Source organism: Malurus melanocephalus, unplaced genomic scaffold (genome assembly GCF_030028575.1).
Source record: "Malurus melanocephalus ecotype Western Australia unplaced genomic scaffold, MMel_1.1 scaffold_38, whole genome shotgun sequence".
In the NCBI taxonomy this organism is placed as follows: domain Eukaryota; kingdom Metazoa; phylum Chordata; class Aves; order Passeriformes; family Maluridae; genus Malurus; species Malurus melanocephalus.
In genome coordinates, this window is record NW_026623270.1 from 1,852,645 (window position 1) to 1,877,698 (window position 25,054).

Consider the following 25,054-nt stretch of genomic DNA (forward strand, 5'->3'; position numbering starts at 1 on the left):
AAAAAAAAAAAGTTGATTATTTAAAAATCCAGCACTAATTTTGACATGAATGGTTGACTTTACAGGGGAGTTTGACACAGTGCAGAGCCCTTCCACGCCAATCAAAGATCTTGATGAGAGAACATGTAGGAGTTCTGGGTCAAAGTCCCGGGGTAGAGGGCGGAAGAATAATCCATCACCCCCTCCGGACAGTGACTTGGAGGTATGTCTGTGGTAATTGATGAATGTTAATGTGGAGGTTTCTTCTTCTGAAGAGYAAATTCTAAATACTACAGCTGTGAAAATAACTTAAAACATTTGAGAAGACATCATGGACTCAGTTTTACTAAGTGGAAAACCTGCTCAGTTAATAGGTACTTGGTTAAACTTTTGACACTCAGTTGACTTTTAGCCTCTCTGAGTGGTGTGGTGGTGGGACTGTGATATTATTTGTTCAATAATATTTTCCCCAATTTTGTTTTCAGCGTGTGTTTGTTTGGGATTTGGATGAAACAATCATAGTTTTTCATTCGCTGCTCACAGGATCCTATGCACAGAAGTATGGCAAGGTATGTGAGCTGTGGATTTTGTGTCAATTCACTGTACAGAGCTATGTCCATGTTTTTCACCTCTATGTTCTTTATGGCTTGGGTGAAGTTAGGGGGAAAGCAAACCCCWTTTTCTGAGGGTTAACATGATGAAGTCAAGGAGAGAAATGAGACACAGACCCTAAGCACAATACACAAGGAAGTTGCTGCAAATGAGAGGAGAATTTATAGAGGAGCAAGGATGAGGTTCTTGACRTGTGTTGGAAGAGATGTTGCAGGGAGATAACAGATGAAGTGCACAAATGGAAATAACTCACGGTGTCTGGAATAGTAGAGGAAGAAATAAGAAACTGGGTTGGTGGGTGAATTTGCCAGGAAATTTATGAATAGGATGAGTAAGAGTCTGACCTATTTCAGTGCCAGCTGCAGATGTTATTCCTTGACTCCCCACCTTTTTCATTGAATTTKTGGTTCCCTTGGCTGGCTCTGGTGTGAGTAATGCTGGGGAGTAAAACCCTCTCCCAAGCAGTTTTAAGCATGCTCTCCCCTCCCATGAGTCCAAAAGGAGTTCAGGGTCACAGAACAGCGAGTGGGAGAGCAGGAGGAAGAGTGAGGGAGGGAAAGAGAGGCAGTGTCAGACTGCAGGAGCAGGAACTTGAGGAGCCCACTGGGCTGGTGGCAGTCCAGGGAATGACTGCTTGGACCAGCTGAGAAGGGGCTGGTGAGTAGCAACAGGAGCAGACTGATGGGAGGGGTGGAGCTGAAGGCCTGGATAAAACAAAAAATCAAATATGTGGAAGAAGGAAAATGGACAAGGRGAATGTTTGTATGTACATACATAATTTTCTCTGTGCTGTGCTAGTCAAATGAAATTAATGGAAATTTATTTATTTTTAAGAACATAACTATGTCCGTACTGTATCAGGTAAAGGGCTTGTTTAGCATGTTTTCAGCATCTTTATTCCAGCCAGAATCAGATGCTTCAGAAAAGKATGTGAGAAACAGTACATTACAGAAGCGCTTTTCAGAACTCACTCCCCAACCAGTGGGTTAGAAGTGTCCAAAGCCAGAAYCATAAGCAGAGATGGGCTAGTCTTCCATGTGATCAACCTTTTGTGKTTATTAAAAGAGAAAGGTAACAGGAAAAGTCACAGGCCAAGAGCAAAATCTGAATTTTTGGAATGCTAAGATAAGGATAGTTACTCATGTCTTGTGAAAAACAGCCTTCCTTGCTTTGCAGCTTCACAGAGCCAGATCTGTGCACATTTCAGTATTCGGTCCAAAAATCCTCTTCTGCTGTTTTTCAGGCATTGTAACAACAGTGACTTTGTCAGAACCATTTCYAACTAATAGTTATCAAAACAAGAGAGAAGCCTAGCTGAACATGAACTTTTGAATCACTTTGACTCAAAAGTAGACGACCACAGGACTTGCTGAATTGTCCCAGTGATAAAGTAATTCCTTTCATCCTTTTTTGAATGTGCCCCTAGGATGTTTCCTAAATCAACTTTAACACATAGTTTTAAAAATCAGAGCACATTTTGTAGCTCACAAAACATCTGTGGATAACTTTGAAAACTGTCTTGGAAAGAGCAACAGAAATGTAATTCCTCTTGGTATATTAGTAATGGCATATTAACAGACAGCAGTACTGACAGCAGATAAAGTCTTATATAAACCAAAAGTGTCTCAAGAGTTAGTGAAATTAATGTAGTTATACTGCTGAGATCAGCGTTGCTAAACAAATGTCATGGACAACTATGAAGCAAAAGGTGCAGATTTGCAGAATTGCTGAGTAAAATCCTTTTTTAATTTTTTTTTTTTTTTGGGGTATTGATAGGTTGCATCCACACAAGTAGGGAAAGGTGTTCCAGACCCTGTAGAATAAAAGCAGTAGACTTTTTCCTTCCTGCAGTGACTGCCATTGCCATATTTACACAGAACTTGTGTGATGAGTTATTACCAGTGAAAGTCAAATATAGATACTGTTGGCTGCAAGGAGGCTAGAGCAGTAGGAAAGGGAATACAGGAAGAGCTTATCATGGGTAGGGCTTTATCTTTTACATGTCATTGCAGTGTTGCCTAAATTTTAGGTGGGATGTGTCTGAGCCAAAGTACCTAAGAGGTTACAAATGGGAGAAGGGAAAGATCCCACAGAGAGATTTCACTCAGACTCTGGTGCCTGCCATATTTAGCACATATGGTCCTTATCTTTTCTGCATATGATTTGCATCTCTGTACAAAGTCTTAATCCAGGCTAAAGATTGGATTGTTACCGGAATTTAGTTGCTGTGAGACTAAGTACTCCAGGAGCTGTGAGGTTGTCATCAGAAGTCTTGTTGGCCCACAGGTCTTTCAAAATTATTGAGACAGCTGTTTATCTTGGAATGGTGGTATAAAATGGTTGCTTAAAAACGCAAAAAGAAATGGGGTAGTGTAAAATAGTGTAAATTATTTAATTGTGATGATTTACTATCTGATTTTAAAAAATAAAGGCACCTAATGTCACGCAGATGCTCAGCTGTGCATACCACGTTCTTCTACCTATCTTTCATGAGCCCATTTTGTATAACATAATCAGTCTACTCACAGTAAAAAGAAACCACCCCGAAATAAAACCCCAAACTTGCGGGACAAGCAGATTTTTTTCCTGTATTTAAATTTTGTAAAYGAGAATAGTGTTCTAAATGAGAACTGATTTAAGGGAAGGCAACTTCTTATATGAAGTGTGTTCATACATACAAGAAGATGCTGAGTTTATAGCTGGTGGGAATATATAGACAGGCAAGGATATTCACCTTCAGTTCTTTCCCATCTTCTCATTGACATGCAAACATTAATTCCTCGTTTTATCCAGCTCTTTTTCCTGTTTCTTTCAGTACCAGGTGAAAAAAAAATTCAGAAATTAGACTTTTAATCTCKCTGTTCTGCTGCAATTCAGGCTGCACAGGGATGCTGTGAGAGGAGGTGCAGCATATTATTGCCTGGCACAGGGATCCACGTGTGAGTGTGGGAGCACTTGAGAGCTGCTGTTGTATCTGGAAATAAACACTTTCAAAATATTTCTACAGTTTAACAAGTGGCTGAAATAGAAGATAAATAGGAAAGTCAAACCAACATCTCCATAGGCAATGAGGGCTTTTATTGGCAGAGATTATTTGGGAAGGCCTGGATCCAGTAGGCAAATTTCAGGTTGCATATTTGTCAAGACAGCAGCAGATTTCTGACTTAGTCTGAGGATTTGTGARGTTGAGAATGGTCACTCTCCTTGGTATATACTTGTTCAGCACTTTGCATGGCATGATAATTACTTGATGTCATAATTTCCTAGGATAATTTTTTGATGTCAAAATTTTGTAATAACCATATCAAAATAATGATTTGCTGAAGGATGCAGCTGTAAACATCTCATTTAAAAATGGAATTGGTTCTGCTTGTCTGGGCACCAGTAGAGTATAACTTTAAACCCAACTGAACTGGGAGAGATTTGGCCAAAGGTTGGCCAGTATATCACTTTTACATTTCAAATATAAAGCTTTCCCGGAAGACTATTCCATGCTCTGCTGTTTTCTACCTGTGGCTGTTTCTCTCTGTCTTTTTTTTTTTTTTTTTTTTTTTTTTTTTTTTTTTTTAATATTGGTTATTTTATTGGACTAACATAGAAAGAGAATAAAAACTACAGTACAGCTATGTTAATTTTCAGGGAAACTGTCCTGCCTCCCAGCAGTAAGAGCAGCTCTCACTCTGCAGCTCATTTACTCATCTGCCTTGTATTTCATAAAACCAGTGCACTTCTATTTTTAATTACTTTTTGCAGTAGCAAATTGCAGACATTGGCTTTGGAGCTGTTATATTATGACTTGTAAGGATGATGATGCTTTGTCAGCTGAGCACCAGTTGACAGATAYGGTTTTCTACAATGCTGAGCTCTTAAGTGAGCATTTGTTGATGTGACAGGACACATGCTGGAGATGTCATCATCTCTTAAAAGTTTATGAGGTACATACTTATTCCCTGTGAACATTGTGTATTCTTTGTTCCATTGCATTCCAGTTATTCTTGCTGGTTGAAGGATGTTTAAGCTGGAGTTTTGCCTGCCTCCAAGCAATTATATTTCATTCATTTCTCCCAGGTCAATCCAGAAGGCAAGGATTCCCAGAGAAATGCTGTGACTCGAGGTGTAACTGTTTAAAAAAAGAATAAAATTCCTTTGGGAGCTTAGAAGGGGAAGAATGTRATTTCCAAGTGCAAAAATCAAAACAAATCCACACTTGATCATATTTTGCCATTTTTTATAACATTGAGGATAACAGAAAGCAAAGCCCCATTAACCTTGTGCACTTCTCTGGAAAGGGCTCAGAAGCTTTTTACTACTCAGTGTCTGCTTGTCCTGGTCATTAAACTTTGTCACCATTAACACCCATGATGACATTCCCAAATTCACTCATAAATACTCTCTTGTCCGCCTGTATTAATAGTGTATCTCTCGTCACCTCCAGTTGTCCTCTCCATTCACTCCCTCCTTGTCTGAGACCTCTGAGTTGATTTTCCTACTGCCTTCTAGAGAGCGTGGAACAGAAACTCCCTGTGGAGTACGTGAGTTTTCCTTCATCAGCCGCCAGATGTGGTTACGAAGGAGAGATGTTTTCTCTTCCTCCATTGCCACCCATGTGAATCTCCCCTGGGACAAGTGTCCCCTATTGGAGAGTGAGTGCTGAACCTAAATCTGAGATTCCTAAATAATACAGGGAAGTGTCTTTAAATTAAAATATTGGTACCTAACTTGAGCATTTCCTCTTTTTTCCAAGATCAGTTTTGTTCTAAGTCTGTTCAGGACGGCCACCCATTGAAAATAACTTCTTAAAATTTTGCTTGTTTTCTTACTTATTTTTAAGGTTTAGTGCATGCAGATTTCTGTTACAATGAATCTACCTGGCAGTGTATTTATCTATTTTTTCTGAAGTTTTACTAAAATCAGTCAGGTGTTTGCATTTTTTTCCCAAGAAACGAAAGCACTTTGAACATGCGCTGAAACCTGACATTCCAAGACAGTGTTAAATAGATTTCTCCCACTAATGGACACTGAGCTTTTGGGGCTTTATTCCAGTTACTTTTCYTCTTGATCAAAACATTTAATATTGGTCCTCCCAGGATATTTTTGTCTATTCTCCCAGGAGGCATTCCAATGGATGGACCAGTCTGATACAGAAGTCCACAGACAGACAGTCTGGCTCCAGTTCAGAGCCTTCATCCTAATGCAACTGAAGAAATTTGTATTTAGGTGTACGAGAAGTGTTGTAGCTGGTCTTGATTCTTCTGCATGCTCACGATATCTGGCTAACATCATACCTCTGCAGACCAGAGTTATTCTTGTTCTGTGACTTATCTGGGGAAAACTTGCAGACTTTTTTTTTTTTAATTATTGTTTCCTCTATTGTGTGTGCTTGTGCAGAGTAGCACAAAACACAGTCTTGCCAGAAGTTCCGTCTGCCTCTTATTAAGTTTTTCAATTTACTGTGCTAAAATCTTTTATCAGCTGCAAGTTTCTTGCTTTCTTTTCAACACTCAGTCCTTTGTGCCACTTCAATCAGTCTGTAACTTCTGCTTCAGGCTGAAAGACACTAAAACAGTGGTTGTGATGCTCCTCCATATTGTGTAAACACTACAAAACCACAAGACCCTGACAAATCTGTTTTCTTGTCTATTTTTGTATGTGAAGGAAAGAATTTAACATGGCAAGAGCTGGATGGAACATGGTATTTAATTCTTGTTCAACAGTTGCGGTGCAAAGTTTTGGCCAATTCATTAAGGGAAGAATTGTTTATATCTTGAGAATTCAATTCCAGCACCTCTCCTTAGCAGAAGTTGTTAAGGGGAGATCCCAGAATGATTTTATGCTGAGTTGAAATGAATTCCCTTTGCTTTGCTCTATTTTATTTTACATGCAGTACCTACCTTCTCATGTCTTTGTCAAAACAGGAATGTAAGCAATATCATTTTAATAGCAATATTCAAATATACTATTAAATTGTTTACAAAAATACTATTAAAAAGAAAATCAKAAGAGCTTTGTCACATTAACATCTTTCAGCTATACTGGGCAAGGCAGGAAAATGTGATACATAGATGGTAGTTTCTGTAAAAACAAATTGGATTATAATGGAAAACATAWAGCAAATTTCCACATTCAAGTCTGCTTCTACCCAGGACGGGTAAGAAGTGGCTGAGAATTAGAAATCTGAGCTTCCAGTTTTGGAAGCACTCCAGTGAATAATTTACAGAAATAATAATGAGTTACCACCTGTGCATGAAATTATGCACTTGCCTTAGTGTTCATAGGATTGAGGTAAAAAAGCGTATTGCAAATACTGTCTTATGTTGTATCTAGAGAGAAAAAGTATTTAATTTACTGTGCATAGAAAAGAAATGCAAAAGAAAGAGGAGACAAACGTGTTTATATGTGATGACATTTTGATAAAATCATTCCAGCTTCATGAGGAATCTCATAAGTCCAGGGTATTTGGTGATTTGTGTTCTAAGTGCTTCACATGAGTTTTGCTAATCTGTTAATGTGTGTTCCTTAATCATCCTCTTGGAGAACTGACCTCTGCACTTGGGGCTGCCTTCGGCCGTTACCTTTCAAATCCAGTGAACATTACTGCAGAAAACAGAAGGGGTGAAGTTCTATTACTGGTCACTGCATTCATTTTTTGCCTTTGAAAGGTAGTCTAGACCAGTTCARGAGTCAACGTAAAAATATTTCCTTTTACTGCCAGAGATTTGGGTCTAACTTTGCATCATTACAAYTTCCTGAACACTGTTCTCCCCTTCAAGTATGACTTTTTCAGGAGCAAGAGTCAAAATATGTCAGTGTTCTCAGATTTTACCTTAGTTATTAAGTGTTTGAGTGCAGAAGCCATCTTTTATTCTGTCATTGCAAAGCCCTGGAGTAGTGAGTGTCTGAGCCTGGCTGGGAAGCCTTTGATCCTAACAAATGATCATTTGAGGTTTTGTGAGATTTTGTTGCTACACACTGGTAAACTTTTAGACTTTAAATCTCAAGGTATTTAAGAAGGGATTTCTGAAARCTTGCTGGTGTCAATCAGACTTTAAATGATGAAATAYATATTTTTAAAAATATTTTGGTGAGAAGAGGACCACACATGTTTTAAAAATTTGCTGCAGAATGTTAAGCATAAAAAAGTTAACGGAACCTCACAGGCAATAATCAAACTCATTACTAGGTGTCAGTAATGCATCAGGGACTGTTATTCTAAACCAAATGTAAGGTAACACAAATCTGCTTTACCTTTCTCCCAGCAAACCTCGAAAAGTTAAATTAATTTCCTTACCTTTGCTGTATCCTTAATGCTCTCAGACCGTGTTATTGCAGTCCAGTAGATTTGTGGTATCTTGATGAGGCAGAGCAATTTGATAGTGTGAAAGATGACCTATGAACAAATGCAGCATTTTGAATGAATCTTATCCAGGAACAGGACTCCCGTGTTTCATCAGGAATGAAGGGGTAATTTGTGGCAAACAAACAAAATTACATATGCTTTCCCATTCCTGTGGACCAGCTGGAGGATTGAGCCATAGAGTGTACTTTGTTTAATGAGTACCTGCAATAAAATTATAAAGAAGAAACCAGAAATTCATCAGTGAGTGCCTGCATGGAAAAAGGGTAAATACAGAGACAGAGAAGGATCAAGCGCAAGGTTTGAAGCTACRTACAGGATTGGAAAAATGTCTGGAAAAGAAACCATGTAGTTCTGAACATTGAYAAGGCAGTGATGATTTATCCAAAGGGAAATTCAGTTTGGGAAAATGGGCATAGTTTCAGAGTACCTTTTGTGTTCTTACAAAGAGACATTAGAAATGGAAAAGCCCCTTACTTCATACCTTCCTATCGCAGCATTATAATTGCTTACAAAGTAGTCATTTGGCAGACTACTGTATTTCCCAGTCCATCTTAGCATGGCCCTGGTGAGGACTTCTRTGAGCCCCAAAATTGGGAGGAAAAGCCAAGAGGTCAGAGAAATTGTACAGTGCACTGAGTGTCACATGAAGGACCTTCATCCCTACCTCTGCTGCTGRCTCAGTGCATGGGGTCAGAAAAATTACTGTTCCATGACCCAGCTTTTTTCTGCCCATAGATCTACAGTGCAGCTACTTACATGTTTTTGTAAATGCTTAGGGATTAAAAATTGAGTGTATTCTTATAATAATAACCACTGTCTTCATCATCATCATCAGTACTAATTTTCCTACACATATCTTCTATGAAAAGTGCCTTCCCTACTCCCAGCCCTCTTTATACTTGTCCATGTTTATGTTTATGGCCACCAAGTTTTTYCTGTCAGTTCAGCCACGTTGCAAATTCCTTGACTTCCAAAAAATTTGATTTTTCAGCATCCACAGTGCCCTGAATTTTCTCACAGATGTTCAGGAGTCTCTTATTATAGCATTATATTAAAATAGCTTAATACTAAAAGTATTTCAGAGAAATTTCTTGCAGTGTTAATTTTTCAAAACACTTTGTATACAGTAATTTTTGAAGTAATTCTAACACAACTTAGAGGTATGTAAATTGTTAACCTTGTTTTTTGTTTTTTAAGGATCCACCCATGGCAGTGACCCTTGGACTGCGAATGGAAGAAATGATTTTTAATCTTGCTGACACACATTTATTTTTTAATGATTTAGAGGTAAGAATCAAAAGAATGCAAGCACTGGTATTYCTGGTTTTTAACATAGTGGCTTTGCTGTGTGTTAGTGTTTATCGTGTGTGAATTTTCTGCCTGTGTAGTCTTTGGGTTGGTCACACTCTAACCAGAGGGAGGTTACCAGGTGGCCCTGACTTGCTGTGGCACCAGAGTCCTTTGGTGAAACTCAGTGAGAGGGAGAATATGCAAACTACCCATTCCTTTCTTCATCCTGTAGCCATCTTTTTGGTTTTCATGTAGAAGGCGAATGTCCATGCCTCACAGTCTTCTCTTGAAGTTTTCTATATTGGCTTTCAGTGGGTGCCCTCATCTGTTCTTCTCTTGACATACCTAAGTAGCCATTTGGCCACAGGCCCCTGTTACTTGTTCAAATGTAGAATATTCTTCATTTAYGTCAAAGAATCCAGCATCAGAGAGCTGGGACTGTGCTGGATGCTCTGATCTGTGATGTCTTTTCCCAAGGTAACCCAGCAAGCACATACATTGTCACGTTATACCCWGGGCATGTGATTTGGTGATTGGTCAGAAAAGGGAGAGATCTCTCCCTAAGGAGTGGCCTGTGTGGATAGGTCAGAAGTGCATGGACTCTTGCTGGGACAGTGGTCTGGGAAGCCAGATTGTCAGCTTGTCACAGGCTTTTTATTTCTATTTTATTTATTTATTTCTTAAGAGTCTGGATCTGTTAACATGGAAATGACAGTCTACAAGCATGCGTGTCAAGAGATTGGGTGAAAACCAGTTTTCAAATTAACCTAGGGGTTTTTCAGACCTTCTGCTGGTTAAAACAGCTGCTTTCATACTCAGACTGCCCTCCATGGACAGATATTTGCCATGAATGGCAGCTGCAAGACTTTGATGCTTTGTTTAGAATCCCAGAGAAAGATCTCTGGTGAGTGAATATTAAAGATAAGTGAATTTTTTCCATTCACTGGGAAGTTGTTTTTGCCTYTTGTTGCTTCATCAAATAGGCAGTAAGAAAAGCAGAAGGTACCAGTCTGTGGTTGTCTTCGTTATCCCTTGCAGATCACATTTATTATTAGCTCTTCTTAAGTAAAGAAACTGGAATCTACTCCCCCCCACACCTGAGCTGCACTTCCTCCTTGAAGCACCAGAAATGTAGGAAAGAAAAGCCCTGGACATGCCTTTCCCAGTGTGTGTTTTTTTGCAGTTCTAGTAAATCATCACTYGAAAATGCAAGTACATTCAGTGAATGTTCTCCTTCTCGTGCCCTGTACCAGGGAGAGATTCCAAATAAATTTTTTTAAGCATTTCTTAAATTTCTTTTTAGCAGACCTTTTCCCCTTCTGTGTTGCCATAGAATCTGTTCTTCAATTCTGTGCTGAGTTCAGATGGAAAAGTTCAGCAAAATAGAGCTTTGCCCCCTTTCCATACCTCTTTATTCTTGCTTATGGCCATTGAAACTTCATTCCTTTCTCTCATTATTTATTTTCTCTGTAGATCACAAGTTCAGCTGCCATAGATGGATCTTTATATTTTGGATAATCTTCAGAGGATGGTTTTAATATCCTGTCCAAAAATTSATACACCAGCTCGTTCCAGAGCTTGAACAGTTCCCAGTTTTAGATAAATCAAAAARTACTACTTGGGGGCTGTCTTAGAGAGTCTCGTAAATCAATCAGTTTGATTTGAGTAAAAGCAACTTATATATATGTTCAATAATCACAATTTATAGATTAATTTAAGTATTTTATGGCCCAGAATTCATCTTGGTCTCAAAACCAGCTCTCTTACAAAATTACCAAAATTCCAAAGTTGAAATGAGTTGTTTTCATTTCATGCATTCCAGCATGTGCAAGAAGACCAGCAATTTTTTATTTTCTCAGCAAATAAGATGAAGTGCCAAAGTGTGTAGAGGCACCCTTTAATATGCTGATTAATAAACCTGTCTGTTTAAATCTGTTTGTATAGCACATGGCCATTACTGAACATTACAGTGCATCTGCATGATGAATGTATAATGAATTCTGAGAATTCCCTCAGTCTGACTTGGGGTGTCTCCCTCATCTCCCCTCCTCTCCCCATCTCTCTTTCTCTGTCTTCCTCTCTCTGTCCTCCCCCGGGGGAGCAGAAATGAGTGCTGAGCTGCTGGTGATCATGTCCATCAAGACACAAGACCTTTGGTTCTCACTGGAGTAAGATAGGCCTTTATTCACTAGGCAGATAGATTGCTTATCCTTTCATCATGTCACTTTTTTAGYGGTGAGCCCTCTGGTCCCATACCTTTTGTCTTGCTTTCATCTTCATCCCACAATAAACCTTATGGGTCTGGACATGAAACTGTAATGTACTACTGAACCCGTATTCCTGTAATATTTACTCCAGCCTCACATCCTCTAAACTTTCTTTTTTTCCCCCCCTGTCTTTTTTTGGTTACAAACACCACATAGCAGGTTCTAGTAATAATAACCAAGTTATTGAAGTTATCACATACAAAAATAAAGTTTTCCTTCCTCTATGCAAATCTGTCTCACCGCAATCAGTGCTGATGCAGAAATTCCAATCTGCTGAGACATTCYCTGCTGACCCAGTAACCCGTGTTCTAATCAGCCAAACTGCACTTTTATTTCAGGCTAGGCTGTTCTCCAGCTATTGCATTCTCAGTGTATAAATTTTAGTCAGCTTGAGAAGTATTTCTTGGGAGGGCAGTTGGTGCTTTGCCATGAAAATAGGAGTCTGGTGCTGCAGAAAGTTCATGTGCCCAAACAATGCTTGGAGATGGGACTCAGATTTRTAATAACAGCCAAACTAAGGAATACAATTAAGTTTGTCTTCATAGTAATTATTAATTAATTAATATTTTAAGTACTAATTTTAAGACAGTGTTTAGAAATGTTGGTAAGGCGTATTATGCACTCCAAAATAAACAATTTCTGCAAATCRCAAGTAGGAACTCTGACATGAATCAACCAACTCCATTATCCCTCTCCACTCTCAGGTCAATGAAGAAAAAAATGAGTATTCATTTCAAACAAACTGAATTATATTTCGGTTTTTACAATAATCCTACCATATTTTCAAGGAGATGTTATCCTTTTTTTTTCACATTAGAAATACAAATGAGAAATTAAAAACAGTATTTAGGCAAGTCTCAGAATTTGGGAGGCAGGTAAAATTAGTTTTAACAGAGACTAAAGTTTATATATTAAAAGGGGTTTTCTGTATAGCCCAAGGAAGCATTGTGCTGAATATTCCCTTGTTAATAACAGTTTTGTGTTCAGCATGGTAAGTCAGTRTTTTTACTGGATAATGAAATTACTGTCCATTCCAGGATGATAAATTTTATGGATGATTTGTTGATTCTGTACTCTCAAATGTTAAGGCTCTAAATTTTCCTGCAAAGAATTGACTGCACTCAGATATCATTTAAATTAGTATTGCTTCAAGCAAAACCTAGATACTATACCTAGATTTTCTTTCCTGTATTCACTCTGATGGAAATGTAATTTTATGTTTCTTAGTTTTGACATTGCACTGACATGAGCCACTGTGACTTGAGCTTAACCAACAGAGTATGCAGCTGATAYGAAAAGTATTTTACTTCAATGTTTAAATTGAGAGAGAGCTTGCATTCTTCCCTTCTCTTCTATAACTGGAGTTGCTTAAAAGCAAACTCGGACGTAGTGTTGTGCCRCCAGTTTCCAGTTTCTTTTGAGAAAATTAGAGAACTATCTCAAATCTGCTCAAACTGTCTGCTTTTTCTTTTTTGTGGCAAGTTTTTTTCACACTGAGTGARTTTGTGAAAGGTAAACATTTGAGTTGAAGTAGATAAGTAAACAAGAAAACAAAGTAAAAGAAGACAAGGAGTGATGGGCACATGAGCTTGTTGGTTAGCAAATGTGTAGTGCCAGCATATGGAGGAGAGGTGATCCATACATCCAGAGGGGAAGAGGAAGGGGGAAAAGGAGGAAGATGGAGAGTCCTGTTGGGTTTAATCTTACAGGGGAAAGGGGGTGAGTAATCAGAAAACTTCATGATCCCCTCCTCCTGTTCCTAGAGTCAGACACAGAATCACAAAGAACAAMTCGTGAGACAAAAAACAAACAAACAAACAAAAAAAGAAATAGAAAAGGTAAACAGCTGAGCCTTTGCCACCCACTCATATTTAACTTAATAATTAAATTATCAGCAGAACGATTACCTCGAATTTTCAAGGCTGGAACAATGTAGCTGGAAGGCTTAACAAAASCCAAACAGCAGCAGACACTCCTTATCCATCAAGGTTATTGTGTGCCCTCCATTTAATTATTAAAAATCCCCAGAAATTATTTTTAAACTTCTAAACTTAACACTTTCACCAATTCCACGGAAATCTGTGAAGGTCATTAGGAAGYCAGATATTGCCCAGATACTGTGAAATATAAGAGAATTTTTTCCAGTAGAGCTTTTTGTCTGATTTTTGAGTTCCTGTCCTACACTGGGTGAAGCATAGTTGCATTTTTTCTGAAGTATAAATAATGAATAAGGATAAATAAAATAATCTTTTATTTCAGCTGTCACTTCCCCTTTACTTTCTCTCTTCATTTGCTATTTAAATCCAAAAGTAGCTTCTCTAAAATATTCTACAGCTCGAGATAATCTCCTCAGACAGAGCTAAAAAATTTTATTTCTCCAGTGAGGGGAAGAAAGCTTCATTTCTGTTCCTTGAACAGAGTTTTCTTATCCTGTCTTAATGGATTAAGCCACATGAGCAGAGCTTGGCAGCTCATTTTTTAGCTTTAACCCAGTATTTTAAATTACGATTGTTTGTACAATGCAATGAAATTATGTATTTGAAGTTAAATTGTATGCATTTRTTTTACACAAAATTGCCTTTTTTCTAACAACTTTGTTCATGTGAGTAAGTGTTGTTCATCACAAAACAAACAAAGCAGAAAAATAAAATAGTAATCCCCCAAATTCACACTCTAGGAACTCGTAGCTAACACATTTGGAAATCACTCTTCTCTTCAGATTTATCCTTTATCTGTACAATTTACCACTGTTATGAGACAAAGATTGGAAACTTAGAACTGCATACTCCTGCATGTCACAGAGAGCCTGAATTAGGTGCTGACTTAAGTGGACACTGAATTTCTGGTGTGTCTTTGGGTTAAGATATTGGATCAAGCAACTACAGAAAACAGTGATATGATGCATGAKAGCTTCACTTACATGTTTACTTTTGCTTTCCCCACATTTTCTTATCTTTGTGCTGTAACCACCRTGCAGATAATTGATAGCTGTCCAATTATAGACAAATCTTGGATGGGAATTAATTTTTCCAATGTACCTCAGTTCGCTCAAGTTGCTTCTGTGACTTCCAAAGCCAGGAAATAATCAAGTTCTGTAGAATTGCTAATTATATGCAATTTTCCAGCCAAAAGCACTCACATAAATTAATAAAAAATCTGATAAGTGTCCAAACTACTTAACATAAGTTTTATGCTGAGTGAAGTTCACCATCAATTGCTTTAAGGAGTGGGAAAATAAGGTTTATGTGATTTTCAAGTATTGGTATGCTAGGGAGACTATAAAAGAGACTTGTGATTTTTGTGGCTTTAAAATTAAAATAATTTTAATMTAAAATCACACCAAAATTGCATATTGCTTTTCTAAAGGTCTATTTTGGATACACTGTGTAGGAGTTGAGGGTTACACTMTTTTAAAGGTGTTGAAGGCAATAGGAAGTTGTGGGTGTGCACAGGCTGCCATCTCCTGGTGCGGTCAGTGGCCTGCACCGGTCATTTCTTCATCTGTACTAAGCCTGTGGTGAGCACAGAATCTCTGGGGTTGGAAGAGACCTCTAATATCACCTAGTCCAACCATTAGCCCAGCCCACCAGAGTTTAGCCCACTAAACCAYATACCCRMGCCTTTCAAACACTTCCAGGAACAKTGATGGCACTCYGTTGTARGAYAAKTTTGTCATTTGGGTTTGCTTTCCYTTTTTTCYAACAGGAGTGTGATCAAGTTCATATTGATGATGTTTCTTCTGATGATAACGGACAAGACCTAAGGTAAGATACAGAACTTTTTTCTTTCTCTTTTTCATTTTTATTTTAAAGATTAAATAATTTGAGCGCTTACAGGAATACATTGTATTTATTTTTACTGTATTTTGGGTGTTTGCAGTACCTACAGTTTTGCAACTGATGGCTTCCATGCAGCTGCAAGTAGTGCAAACCTTTGTCTGCCAACAGGTGTAAGAGGAGGGGTTGACTGGATGAGGAAGCTGGCTTTCCGTTACAGAAGAGTAAAAGAGTTGTATAATACTTACAAGAACAACATAGGAGGTGAGTTCACTTGGCAAAAACAACTTCCAGTGCTGATTGGTCTGAGCTGCGTGGGGACAATATGCCACCCAGGGAATGAGCCTGGGAATTCACAGAGGGAATGGAAAGTGATGTGGCTGGACCATGGGCTGTTGAAAGCTACTGACTGTAATGGCAAAGCCTCGTGCTTTTGTGCAGAAGAAACACAGTTGGAAAACAAAGCAAACTTCCATTCAGCTTCTGCAGAGCCCATTTTCCTCCTTTAGACCCAGCTATTCTTGCCTTACTGATTGTCTGAACCACTTTCTCTACCTCAAATATTCTGTTGTTCTAGGAAAGATGTCATATAGTTTCCACAGTGCAAACTGGTTACGGATGGCCATTTCCATCCTACATTTTCATGATCTGGTTGGTGACATCCCTGTCTCCCAAACTGTCTGGATATCTTCTAGTCTGTTTTCAGCTGTAGATGCAGGAAGATTCTATCACTGCCATGCCACTCACCCCTTTTGTTGCCACTGTGGCTCCCTTCCAMAGCTGTGTCCTCAATAAGTTTGAGCTTCACTGGGACCAGAGCTTTCCTGTTACTGTTTTAGATCATGGATTCGCTCTTGTCTGCACCAGCAGCTTGTAGCTAATCACACATAAGAGCCAAAAAATATGTTCTGGAGAGTCCCATGTGACTTGCAGAGACCCCCTCAGCAAGAGGCTGTGAGAACAGGGAATAATTAGAACTCTTCAATAATTGCTACAGTCACGTATTTTCACTCTTARTAGTTCAGTCTTTCCTTACCACAGGATGAAGCAATAGGACCAAAGGGTGGTCTGACTTTCACTTGCCCTACCTTGCTCTTCTATGGTGTTGTTGAATGGAATTTTTATATATAAATAATGCTTGAAACAGTATTAACCAAAAGTTTACTGGATTTTCTTGTCTCCTAATGCATCTAAGATTCTAAAGCTGCTGTGTTTCATAAAATAAGAGCATAAGTCCAAGATCACAGCATAGGAAAACACACTGAGAGGAAAAAAATCATTGTAAAGGCAGAGTGCACTGGATTAATGTTTTCATTGTTTCCCACATATCCTGCACCTGAAATATAAGACACCCTTAGCAGGCAGGTTTCTTCATTGATCCTCCACTTCTTGGCCTTTTTAATAGTCTTCTYAGCACATGTGTACTTATTTAATTCAAAATAGCTGCTAGAAAGTGTCAGAAGGCAAGATAAATCCATGTATTTTAAGGTTGCTTCACTTGTGATTTTTGAAGACAGACATCACCTCTTGTTGGGGGCATTGAGTGTGAAAGAGAAAAGGGATACTAAAGGTCTATTTCCCTGCTCTTCCAGACCAAATCTGCATTTAAAATATCTTGGTTCCAACAAATTAATCTCTCAACATTCAATAGGCTGGGTATTTTTAAATATCTGAAAATTTATACCCAAAAAGAGATTTTGAGGACTAACTTTTAAGGACTAACTGCRATATGAGAACATAAGATGTGCAACCATTTCAGATTGTAAATGTTGTAAAAGGAACCAACTACAGCAGGATATGAAGAGCAAGCCATCAGCAAATAAATATATTTTCATGTGTGGAACCTGAGGTTCACTGTTCTATGTACAGAGTCATAAGCAGGACAGTTTTAAACAAGCAGGTRTTGCAAAGGCCAGTTTATTTTAAAGTATCTCCTTTTGCAACCATCTTCACCTATGATCCCAATGGCATGGATCTGCTTGTCACTGCCTCTGATAATTTGAGAGCAACAAATGTGGGAGGAGCTGATTTAAAAAGAAAAACTTGTTTCTGAAAGGTATGTTTTGAAATGCAGTAAAGCAGCCTGAATGTATTTTAAAATCTAACTAATCTGAAATTATGTCTATCTGACATTGCTTGATATAGTGAAGTAGAAATTAAACCAGGAATCTACTGATCATTGAAGAAAATAGATTGTCTCTTTGATACTTTTTCAAATTGTAGTGGAATTTAAAATAGAAAGAATGACCATTAACGCTTATACATTACATCTAATACTGATTTTAATTTTATTTTTCTTTTGTTTTTTGCGTAAAAGGACTCCTGGGTCCCGCTAAAAGAGATGCATGGTTGCAATTAAGAGCAGAGATTGAAGCTCTGACAGACTCCTGGCTAACAAATGCACTTAAATCATTATCCATTATCAGCACAAGGTATGTATCTGAGTCTGCTGTGAAAAAAAAAAAAATTAGTTTTGGATATGTAGTGGATTTTTTTTTTTTTTACATTTTAAGTTACAATAAATTAATGCCTTTAAAGAACAGAATAGGTCTGAATGACACAGGAAGGCACAGGAAAAGTGGAAGGTGCTTTTATTTTCAGTGACTCCAGCATTTACTAAAGATAGTATGAAATGTCTTCTAAGACGTGTACATGGAAAGGGTATTGTAGAATTCTGAGACAGCCTTTAAATTTATTATCTTGTAGATACAGCATTCTCTGAACTCCAAGCTCTCTGTTCTGTCCTTCAGTGTTTCTGCCTATTCACAGTGCTGCCTAACTACTGTGTACATACCAGAACACAAGGACATTTTTCTTCTGTCCTTCCAAGCAAATCACTGTATCTTAGTATATATCTTAGGTTTTCAAAAGAGAAAAGTACCTTTTAACTGAGTTAAAAGTCTTTGTTGCCAATAATGAGGCATAAAATGTGTTTCTCCTCTGAAACAATAAAACTGTGAACCCTGCTGCTACTTAGCAATCTATGCAATGTGTATCTTACCAKAAATTCTTAAAAATCCTGGTTTTAAACCACAAAAAAAGAACATSAAGTCATCTTGGTTTCTGAACATGTCAGGGAAAAGACTCGATGTCAATGGAAAGAACAAATTTGGAAAGACATGAAAACCTTAATTTCAACATAACTTTTGCAATATCCTTATCTCTTAATTGTTGTTTACTTAACAGTGTCTTAAGTGACAGAGAGAAAAAAAAAAGTAAGAAATTTGTGTAAGCTGTTGTATTCAGCTGTGCATTTCTCGCTGAATTTTAAGTCTTGAAAGAGACTTTTGGTAATGAAGGCAAGTTGAGCATGGTTGGATGAGTCTGGAACACTGTTACCATTCACTTGGGATTGTTAAATGATAGTAATCTGTCATGTCTTCAAAGAGCTGTGCAACTATAAATCTTCAGAAAACTACCTGTGACTTAGCTAAAAATTACTGATACGTTACTGACAGGAAATTGAGATACACTGAGGTGAAAGCAGTAGCCTAGAGTCTTGCTTGGAATTTGCGGAAATGCTAGAAGGAAAAATCACAAGTATTTGCTCTCAACTCCATGTCTACATCATGGTCATGCTCATGTTCCAGCCTGTGAGTGTCTAAAGTAGCTCAGCTCTGAATTCTCTGGCCAGCACTTCTCCATTCCAGTTTTCATCCTCACCATTTGAAGCTTATTAACAACATCATTCTTAACTCTCCMTCTTTTCAGAAATATTCTTACTCTTGAAACATGAAAAAGGAAACGCCTTTATGGAGAAATGTATATTGGCTGTTTATTTCCCCCAAATAAAAGAGTAATAAATGATGTTTTCATGTTCTCTTAACTCTTTTATTTTGCTGGTAGCTACTGGCAATCAGTTGCCAGCATGAAAATTATGCTTTGAAAGCATTCAGGTGCCTTGTTTTGGAGGTATTTGGTGGTCTTAAATGTCTGTATTTTAGTAAGTCCATCTTCAAGGACCTGGTTTTTATAAACCAGTGTAGAATAWTTCCTACAAATCAGGCCTACATATTTTTTTAAGGAGTTTGTCAGAGATTTTGTATACATTTTCTGTAAGTGGTAGTGCTGAGCAGGTCTACTGTGAGAGTGAAAGTAAATGTTGAGGAATCCTTAATATGTTCTCCGCAGATGGTTCACCTCATCACCTCATCAGCATTTGGGTACTATTTTAAAACTAATTAAACTTAAAACTGTTTCTCTCATTTTAGGAGTAATTGTGTAAACGTGTTGGTAACAACAACCCAGCTTATCCCAGCACTTGCAAAAGTTCTACTATACAGTTTAGGAGGAGCTTTTCCTATTGAAAATATTTACAGTGCAACCAAAATAGGTAAGAAAATTATTCTTTCATCAGTTCTGACTACACTGTATCACTGCATTACCTATATATATATATATATATATATATATATATATATATATATATATATATTTCTTTTTTTGCCAGAAATGGATGGATTCCAGAACACTTCCCTGGCATTAGCAGTTTTAGTTATAAAATTTAGGCATTGCATATGTTCAGATGTGTTTATGGCAAAGAATTCCAAATTCACCTTATTTTCAATGATGCCTGAATAAAGATGCTGAGCAAGAGTCTKGGAAACTCCTCAGTATCATGCAGAAGACCAAAAACTTGCAGAAAATAATGTGGAAAAGTGTTTTGTGAAWCCAAATCTGAGCAGAACTTCTGTTAAATTAGCCTCTGCTCAGACCWTCAGCTCTGTGCAAGCCAGGCCATGCTTCGCAAACATTTTCCCAAGGAATAGTATGTCAGAGATGGGAATGGCAATTGTTACTGGCAGAGCCTGTATTGCAGGGTAACAAAAGGTCAATTCTCYATTCTGTTCGTAACTGTGTGCCTTTCCTTGTTTGGAAACGTATGGTTTCTGGATCTAAAATYGTAAACCAAAAGGAGTTGTCATTCCTTTGAAATGTAACACAGTRCTAATGACTGATAATTTGGCAGACTTTATGATCTACCAATCATCGATTCAGGAATGCTTCATTTCTGTAACTGTGACAACCTTTAGAGCATGCATTGTGTTGCTTCATTGACAAAAGCATTGCAATATGATTCCTAAATTATTTTCACAAGGGAAAAAAGCAGTGCATATTGTAGTAGTGTCAGGAAAAAATATTAACTCAGTCATAGTTTAATTATTTTTTCATTGCTACATCACTCATTGTTGCAGATACGCTAGAATTAAAAATTCTGTTTTCCTTGGAAGAATATTATTACAACATAAGGAACTACTCAAATTCAATTATTAATTCACTAACCTATTCATGTTTGCAGTGCTGCTAATTCTTTTATCTTAGTGRATTTCCTGTAATGATTAAGAGACCTGGTTTTACCTGAAGCATCTTAGGGAATGGAAGAGGAAGCATTAGGGAATCCCATCCATAAGGGAATCCATTGCTTCTTACCAGATTTGGCTCTAAATCCCAAGGCTGGAAACTTTTTAAAAGTAGTAATAGCAATGTCTTACCACTGCAAAAATCCTTTGTAAGGCTTCGCCATAACTCACGTGATAGCTTGAATAAATAGTGCATTGTTTTTCAGGCAAAGAGAGCTGTTTTGAGCGTATAGTGTCCAGATTTGGCACTAACATAACTTATGTTGTGATTGGAGATGGCCGAGATGAGGAACATGCAGCTAATCAGGTAACTTCACTCTGAACTCTTATCTCATTTATCTTCCAGGAAAAGAAAGTTGCTTTGAACGAATAATGCAAAGGTTTGGCAGAAAAGTAGTATATGTTGTAATTGGGGATGGTGTAGAAGAAGAACAGGCAGCAAAAAAGGTAACCTGGCTTCTGAAATGTTGGTGTGATACATAGCTACTAATGCAAGCCTTTCTGTTTGCATTTCTCTTAGTGTTGCACAAAATGACAAATAATTTCAGTCCACAGATGCAAGGCAACAAGAGCATGATGAGATCAACACTTAGAGTGAAATGAACCATTTGGATTCTAGCATTTGCTTCACTTCACTTTGGAAAGAAAAAAGAAAAACCACCCCACAAAATTCTTTTTAAAACAGATGGGAAAATATTGCAGCAAAAATGTCTGACAAACTACAAGCAAATTAAAAGAAAAGATAAGAAGGGMTATGACATGATAGTTGGGTGGTGGTTTTTTTTAAATGCCCAAATTGGGGATGTTCCAAGAGAAGTGTTAATAGAGAATGTGAAAAACATGTAAAGGATTGTGCAAATTTTTGTACTGAAGTAGGTGAAGATACATAGTTTATTGGAGCAAATATGGTAAAAATACAATTTGCTTCAAGAAAGACATATCTGTTAAAGAAAGAAAGAACACAACATAGAGATTTTGCATCAGATCTGTATTTCCAAAAAAGAGCTGTTTCCTAATTTTCTTATGATCATAATTCAAGTCCAATTACAGCAGAAAAGCTTTTAAYGATCAGAAACAGATCAAATTAATAATTTGTACCATGCTTCCCAGTGTAACCCCTGGAAGTGTGCAGAACCTGAAATTTTTTGCCTCACAATGTCTGTACAGGACAAGTAATGTAAATACAGTTGTGCTAGGAGTAGCGAAATAAAGCACACCCACAGCATTGTAGATGGAGTGGAAACAAAATGGAAATAACCAAAATGCTCATTCCAAATGGTTCCTTAATATAGGTACAGTACTGGTGATGGGGCCTTTATAATTTTTGCTAAACAATGGTGGTTGGATTGTGTGCTTTCTGGTTTGGCATGCTTTTTCCTTAACATTGGCTATGTTGCATGGATAGATGTAGAATTCAGAGAGATGGATGGATATAGCACATTACAGATAGATCTAAGCACAATATGGAAATATGTTTTTTTTTCTATTCTGATGAGTTAGTGAAGGACAATAGTGCATATACCTGCATCTCTCACAGACATTGATGCTTTCTRCAACACAAATTACCTTTTCTTAAACTAGGAATGTGTTATTTTCTTATCCAAAAAGATTTTACCCCTGGATGGAGAGAAAAATGTAATTCAGCTCTGTTTTAAATGTGGAGGAGTGTCTTTTCATGCAAGTCTTGTAACCTTTTAAATGATCATTCAGTGTTTTGCAGTCAAATAAGGGAGCAGCAAAGGATTTCCTGTTGCTCCTTTGTATGGGCTTGCATGCTAACAGCAAGCAAGCAGCTCTTACTCAGTAACAAGCTCTTTTCTAGAGAAACAATTAAGAATGGCTATAAGCTAATTATTTTAACTTCAGTTGAGCTACTAAGCTCAGATCTATTTTGGTCTGATTTTTGTCTGAACTTTAATAGCAAAAATCAATCCAGAACCTCAGTGGTGTAAAATAGGTGGTGGTAATCTCTAGCTRTCCTCGTGTGTCATATAATGCCCTGTGTCACAGTGTTCATCTTTCCTGACCTTTTCCCTCCTCTGACAAACACAGCACAACATGCCTTTCTGGAGGATATCGAGTCATTCGGACCTCTTGGCTCTCCATCAAGCACTGGAACTAGAGTATTTGTAACTGTAYTCTGAAGTTGGCGATCCTTTTTTTTTAATATAAATATATATATTTCAAGTACACTGAATTTTTATGTGTGATTCAATGCCTCTGGCTTTACACATATGAATTGTCTTAAGAAGGGAAGAAATATTTGGAATTAAAAATTCCAAATTGAAGAATTCAGATTGCTGAATGAAGTTTAAACATTAGTGCTACGTAAGGAAGCTCTATGGTCTTATATATGCAACGTTTTTAAATGAATTGAAACTGTGGAGGTTGCTGGTACACACCAAGTGAGCCCTGACAGGAGTGAAAAAAGGACTCGAACTGGCAAAGCACCAAAACACGTTTTCCAGCCAACAAGGTGGTGTTCAACAACATTCCTCAAAATGGGATATATTCTCAGCACTGAGGTTTGAACCAGACTTTAGCCTACCTAACCCAGAAAATCTGAATTGGAATGCACTCAGACKGTATAATGACAATCCTGTCTAGACCTGTAATTTGTGTAAATTATTGATGAAAATAATTTACTGTGACTTTATTAGCAGCTGATTTTGGAAGTGGATGCAATTTTTCTTTCTTTTTTKGGGGGGGCAGGGGTGGGAAAGGGTTATATAATATTGTCTCTTTTATAAGTTTGGCAAACAGAATGTGCATAATGATGTGTTGTGCCTTAAAGAGAAGACTGTGTTCGTGTGTTATAATGTAATTTTGGTTAAAAACTATGTAGATAAAAAAAAAAAAAAAAAAAAAAAACCTTTGTGATAATTTTTGACATGACCAAATTTGAAATTCGAAGAAATCAAAGAGCAGGGCTGCACCAAAGAATTTAAGTATTTGTTGCAGTAAGAAAAAATAATAAAGGAAAGTTTGTGTTTTTATTTGGATTCTGAATAATTCCACTGTTTTATTGAGAAAGGCTAGGAATATTTTGGGAGGTTGATACTGGGGACCGCTGCCTTGAAAAGTAAAAGAAGAAATAGTGTTTAACACCTGYGGCATCATTTCTTGATTCTCCAACAAGAGAACTAAGAGCCATATTCATTAATTACCGCATCCACTGAAAGCTGAACAGTGAGTGCATCTGCTGAGTATGAAAGGAACCAAGTTCCAGCAGCAGACAAAGTGTACAGGTGGCATTACTGGAAGATGAAAATGTGGAGTTAAGCCCAGATGGGGAATAAAACAAGTTCATTAAGAACGATTAATTAAAAAGATGCTCTTATCAGACAGACGTGGAAATGATGCTACATTTAGCACATTCAGGATGAACACAAGCTGCTGAAATTGCTGGCTTGGTGACATCGGCCCTTTCAGGAGAACAGTTCACTGTGGTAAAGAAAACAGCATTTTGGTAGCTTTTCCATTCTCTTCCACATTTTCATGTATTTTGTTTTGGGTCAGCAGGATTTTTCTCATCCATTTTTTGATTGCTCAACAATATTACACAGGGACACCCCTAAAGGTTTTTGAATGTGAAATTTCAATAGCGTGTCAGGCATCTGAGGAGAGGATAAGGAGGTGATTTTTATGAAGAAACGTTGAGAAATATATCACCTCAACTTTCGTTATTTCTATTAAAAGTTACAGTCCCTACAGTGGTAATTATCTTGCAAATTTTGAATATGCTACCTTTCAGCTATGGAAAATAAGCAAGATTCATGTTGCACACAGAGCCTTTAATGCTCCATGTGCAGCTTGAGCACTCTGAAACAACAGCAAGTGGTTTGTCTCTCATGGCAGAAGATGGAAACTGCTTTTTTGATTTTTAATGCTGTTTGTGGAGATGCCTGAGGTTGCGTTTGTACTGACTGCATGAAGAGGTGTTTGCAAGAGAAGATGTTAAAGACAAGCTCCAGGATGTCAATGCAAGCACAGAAGTCAGCACTGAGGTGAAGATCTTCCCTCTCTGTGCTCTGAAGCCATCATATGTCATAGTTACCAGGCAGTAACTTTATTCATTTAAACTTTGTTGAGGTTTTAAGAAAGCTATTTGGTAGGTGAAAGCCTGGAGCCACCACAAGTCCAAGGCAAAGCTCCTCCATAAATTCATTAAAATGGGATTTCTTCGCTGTGTTGGAATTGGATATACAAGTCACCACACAACAWACTAATGATAAGTTTTTGTCACTGGGCAGTTTAAAACTATGAGATTTGCTACATATGAAATCACTATAGATGAGATATTTGGGTGATAGATTTGTGTGTCCAAAATGTAAAAATTATGCATGTTTTCTTTAATTTTAAGTACCTGGAAATACATTTGTCATAAAAAGCCATAGTATGGTTTTTTTGTCG

At 37.6% G+C, this 25,054-nt stretch overlaps 1 protein-coding gene across 5 annotated transcripts in view; it reads left to right on the forward strand.

Moving 5' to 3' along the window:
* EYA4 (EYA transcriptional coactivator and phosphatase 4) overlaps nt 1–22,787 on the forward strand; it is a 44,466-nt gene extending 21,679 nt beyond the window's left edge. For 4 of the 5 annotated variants that reach the window (XM_057364342.1, XM_057364343.1, XM_057364344.1 and 1 more), the window contains 9 exons: nt 66–202; nt 465–548; nt 9,146–9,235; nt 15,211–15,269; nt 15,385–15,545; nt 17,599–17,713; nt 19,493–19,614; nt 20,988–21,088; nt 22,694–22,787. In XM_057364342.1, coding sequence (XP_057220325.1) covers nt 66–202; nt 465–548; nt 9,146–9,235; nt 15,211–15,269; nt 15,385–15,545; nt 17,599–17,713; nt 19,493–19,614; nt 20,988–21,088; nt 22,694–22,774 — 950 coding nt within the window. In that variant the 3' untranslated portion in view covers nt 22,775–22,787. Of the gene's footprint in view, nt 1–65; nt 203–464; nt 549–9,145; nt 9,236–15,210; nt 15,270–15,384; nt 15,546–17,598; nt 17,714–19,492; nt 19,615–20,847; nt 20,949–20,987; nt 21,089–22,693 lie in introns of all 5 variants that reach the window. The other variant, XM_057364345.1, reaches the window with a different exon arrangement.
* Nucleotides 22,788–25,054: the final 2,267 nt, after the last annotated feature.